Below are 5000 nucleotides of genomic sequence, written 5' to 3' on the forward strand. Positions count from 1 at the left end.
ATTTATCAAAATTTATGCTTCTTAACAGGCAAAACAACGCGTCTTTAACCCTGATATAGTGATTTCACTCGAGTTGAGTTTTGACATTGAACCCAAGTCGGAATGAATTGAAATAGTGATGATGATGATAACCAAAATAAAAGAATAATTATAAAGGCCATAGTTTTGAATTTGATGATAGAATACATTTGGTGATAATCTTAATGTTAATGTTTGTAATACAAATAACATTCATTTCAAATTACTGGAAGTGATGATTTGTGATCAACGTGACCATGCTAATGATGATAGCGTTTATGATATGGCCATTATAGCAATAATAATACTAATAACAAAAATAATGATAAAGACAATAGTAATGTTTTTATCGTACTAGTAACAACAACAATATCGTAACAGTAACAACAACAACAATAATAATATTTATGATAATAATAACAGCAATAATAATAATGATAATGATAACAATGATAGACAATAATGATGTCGCAATAATAACAACCGCGATGAAAGTACCATACGGTTATTAGCCAAATGACCGATAAATGATTGAAAACTTAGACGTCGTTCAGCAGCACCAAGCACGCCCGTCAAAGTCTTTCACGGGCCTTTAGCTCCCCCTTGCCGGATGTGCTGTCTCTCGCTCGGCCAAAATGATAAGCAAACCCTTCAATAATTTACAAACTCTAGGCCAACACGAGGCAGCAGCTCGCTTCCGTTGTTTGGGCGATGAGGAGGCGCTAGTGTTTAGCCAGATGCGCCAGCAGCAACCTCCGTGCTCTGCCCCCTCGAAATTGCGGCAGTTTGTGGCGGTCATTGAGGTATCGCAGAGCATGTACACGCACACGCCACCCCCACCCCCCACCCCCCTCCCCTCTGCCTTCCCCTCGCGCCTTTGAATGTTTCCCTTTTAAACGTGTTTCCGACCGCATCAGTACACACACAGTTGCCATTAGCGGAGGGGAGGGCAAGGAAGGCTGCCCCGTGTTAACAGCGACTCGTGACAACCCTTATCTCACCACCTGATAAGGTTTAGGATAGCACGTGTCGCCGGCGGGTTGGTTGCGTCCGCCGGCTGTTTACGGGGAATAGCTGAAGTTAGTGCTAGCGCGGGGGACTGTGATTGGCTGAGAACAAACAATTTACAAGAAAGTGTCAGCATTTTGAGTCATTGGCGTTTGTGTATACCTCATATCCAGAATGTTTGGACAGAGCGGGAGGAATCCGTTGCATTTCGCTCACCCTTGTTGGCGATAGCATCCTCGCAGGCGAAAACGTGCGGGAAGTGGACGCTCGTGGGAGCCGAATCCACACGTCCGAGAGAATGTTTGGTGAGCTCTCGAGGGAGGGGCACATTTATACCGTTTTATTAGGCTATAGCGTTACATCCATCACCGCTATTATGGCCACATGAGGTTGGCCTGTAAACTCGCGGGCGGCGGCCGTGACGTACACATCGCACCCGCCAGGAATTATCACTTAAACTGTTGACACATGGGCGAACCCGCAGACTGCATCTGGCACTTTGATCACTAGGTGATCCTCGAGAGTATCGCCAGCCAAAATAGTCAAACGCGAGAGGGAAGTCCCATGAATGGCTGTGAGCGTGAATTTATCCCATGTCGCGGACAAATGTTTGACTGACACAAAATAAACAGGTATTCCTTTGGTCTTTTCAGTGTACGGCGGCAGCATGGGCGGGCCAGCTCACCGCCACGAGGTGCTTGGCGTGGGCGTCACAGGCGGAAGCCACGGGCGGCGGAAACGGACTTGGACGCGGGCGGTATTCAGCAACCTGCAAAGGAAAGGTCTTGAGAAAAGGTTCCAGCTGCAGAAGTACATCACGAAGCCCGACAGACGGCAGCTGGCTGCCACTCTGGGCCTCACCGACGCTCAGGTAAGCATCGCTCTTTCTCCTCTCTCTCTCTCTCTCTCTCTCTCTCTCTCTCTCTCTCTCTCTCTCTCTCTCTCTCTCTCTCTCTCTCTCTCTCTCTCTCTCTCTCTCTCTCTCTCTCTCTCTCTCTCTCTCTCTCTCTCTCTCTCTCTCTCTCTCTTTCTTTCATTCTCTCCCTCCCTCCCCCCCTCTCTCCCTTTCTCACTATCAGTCTTATCCATGTTATTTTTTTTTCTCATTTCTATTCATGACCTAAAATCGATCCAGAAAAAAAATCTAACTCCCCCTTTCCCTCTGCAGGTAAAGGTCTGGTTCCAAAACAGAAGGATGAAGTGGCGACACGCGGAGCTCAAGAAGCGGGAACAACAACAGCAGCAGCAGCAACAGCAACAGCAAACGCATGCCCAGCTGCAGCAGACGACGCCGCCGCAGCAGCAGGAGACCAGCGAGAAAGAATTATTAGAGAGCTCGCACGAAGCTGAGAGCGAAGACCTGGCCGAGATGGAGTGTCTCGTCGACGGAGGGGACGAGGACGAGGAGGAGGAGGAGGAGGAAGAGGAGGTGAGCGAAGAGGAGGAGATTGACGTGAGGGGGGTCGGCGACGCAGAACTCCCGCGGGAGATAAACGTCATGTGAGGGAGAGGATCTGAGAGTACAGAGGGAAGCCAGGAATGCGACACACTCGCTGTTTTTGAAAGAAATCCTCGCCTTGCCTGATTCCGACTTACGAAAGGGGGACATTGTGCTGCTTAATTAAGATGTCCCGTTGTAAATATTTTCTCGTCACATTTGCATCATTATTTGTCAGTAAAGTCATGCGAGGGTTAATAATGACTATAATATGAAATTCAAAAGAAGACAATGACAAAAAAAGTATATAAGAAGTGCAATTAAGCCGTTTGGTATATTTCTGGAATTCAATATTTACCATAGAAAGCATGAAATCCTGCGTGTAAATTACTATAGTTTTGTCATGAAAACTAATAGTTAATACATACAGTGTAATCCAGTGATAATTGGTGCGTAGAAAAGCAGTGATAGTTTCAATTACTATCTTAAATATGACAATGACATTGGTATGTTTTATTCATATCAATGATCATATCTTATGTGCTGTTCAACACCAGTATTTGTCTCAAAGTGAGACATGTTTCTTACGCTAATTCTTGCTTCATCCTATCATAAATTTTATTGAAGCAACTACAGCACTTGAACAATTATTATGGTGTGACGACCTACGTACCAGCAAATTGTTTGTGCAAAATGTAATTTATGCTTCACTGACTTGTGCGACATTCTAAAGTGTCATAACATGTTATATGATTTTCTCATAATTCTTAATAATTCAAATTTTACATCCAGTTCTATGGATGAAAAGTTGTTTAACGCTCAGTGCAGCACTGCCAATGCAGCTATTATTACACAAATGACTGTAGAATAAACATTACATACGACTCAGCTTCCAGGCAGACGAGAGCAAATATTGCAATTCAAGGATTAAATCCTCCAAGTTGATAGTCAAAGAAAGAGGTGCTTATGACTGACATTTTTGGTGCTGTTGAACTTGTCTGTTCTTAGATATATATATATATATTTATATATAACAGTGTGTGCATGTAATATATGTATATATGTATGTTTGTGTGTGTGTGTGTGTGTGTGTGTGTGTGTGTGTGTGTGTGTGTGTGTGTGTGTGTGTGTGTGTGTGTGTGTGTGTGTGTGTGTGTGTGTGTGTGTGTGTGTGTGTTTTAATATACCTAACTATGCATCTCTCTCTCTCTCTCTCTCTCTCTCTCTCTCTCTCTCTCTCTCTCTCTCTCTCTCTCTCTCTCTCTCTCTCTCTCTCTCTCTCTCTCTCTCTCTCTCTCTCTCTCTCTCTCTCTCTCTCTCTCTCTCTCTCGCACACACAAACACACACATACATATATTGTATTATGATAAATATCTTAATAATGACAAATGGATGTACTTCTGTTTCCAGACCTATATATGCCTTGTATATGTATCTAATATTAGTAGCAAATAAATATGTAAAACTGACTCAAAGTACAATCAAAAACACCCCAAAATGAAGAATCTCTCTATTAGTAATCCACTTGATTTACCTGTACTGTACATCTGAGATCAGGTGATACTTAACGACACAAGTGGTACTGCACTTGCCATCACACCTGATACTTTTCATGTTGCATCGAGAAACTTTCCAAAGAAAAATGGAAAATGATACTTTTCATGTTGCATTGAGAAACTTTCCAAAGAAAAATGGAAAATGATACTTTTCATGTTGCATTGAGAAACTTTCCAAAGAAAAATGGAAAATGATACTTTTCATGTTGCATCGAGGATCATTTCCAAACTAGAAAAATGGAACATGATATACTTTTTCCCTGCATTGATGGTTGTTCCAAAGAAAAATGCCAAATGATACTTTAAATGTTGCATCAAGAAAAATTCCAAAGAAAACTTGGCCAAATGACACTTTTCAAAACTTTTGAGAAAAAATCAAAGAATGATTGTGGCACATAACCATTATGTTCAAAGAAGAACTTTAAACTTGAAAAAAAAAAAGGAAATATACTTTCATGTTGCAGACTCGAAACTTTCTTTCTAAATGTAAAAAGGGGAAAATTAAATGATGGGGGGATTAATAAAACTACTGATCCTATTTCGCAAATTATATAAAGAAAATAAATTACTGAAAGCTCAAGAGTCTTAGACTTTAAAACTTACCATTATTTATCAAATCTCTTGGTGTACCACCCAGAATTTAATTATGCTTCTGCATAACACTAATACAAACAATGATGGTGATGATGATAATATGATGAAAATAAACATTAATTTTAATAACCATCATCAGTATCATCATCATCTTCAGAGCAATAACAACAATTACAATAATAATAATAAAAATAATGTAATAAAGTAAAATAAAAATAACAATATTAATAATAATGATGATAATAATAATAATAGAAATTATTATTATTATGATTATGTTGTTAATAATAATAATAATAATGTTAATAACACCATCAGTATGAAATATAATAGCTGTACTGATACCAATAGCGGCATTCAAAAAGTGAAATATTAACAAAGAAGA

General features: G+C 40.5%; 1 protein-coding gene across 1 annotated transcript in view; it reads left to right on the plus strand.

Annotated features, from left to right (window-relative positions):
- LOC122262123 (uncharacterized) overlaps positions 1 to 4000 on the plus strand; it is a 14461-nt gene extending 10461 nt beyond the window's left edge. The window contains exons 3-4 of the mRNA XM_043030063.2: positions 1680 to 1897; positions 2195 to 4000. Of these exons, the coding sequence (XP_042885997.2) occupies positions 1680 to 1897; positions 2195 to 2530 (554 nt within the window). The 3' untranslated portion in view covers positions 2531 to 4000. The remainder of the gene's footprint in view (positions 1 to 1679; positions 1898 to 2194) is intronic.
- Positions 4001 to 5000: the final 1000 nt, after the last annotated feature.

The sequence above is a fragment of the Penaeus japonicus genome, unplaced genomic scaffold (assembly GCF_977035675.1).
Source record: "Penaeus japonicus unplaced genomic scaffold, GWHDUDI00000001_assembly GWHDUDI00000004, whole genome shotgun sequence".
NCBI classification, from domain to species: domain Eukaryota; kingdom Metazoa; phylum Arthropoda; class Malacostraca; order Decapoda; family Penaeidae; genus Penaeus; species Penaeus japonicus.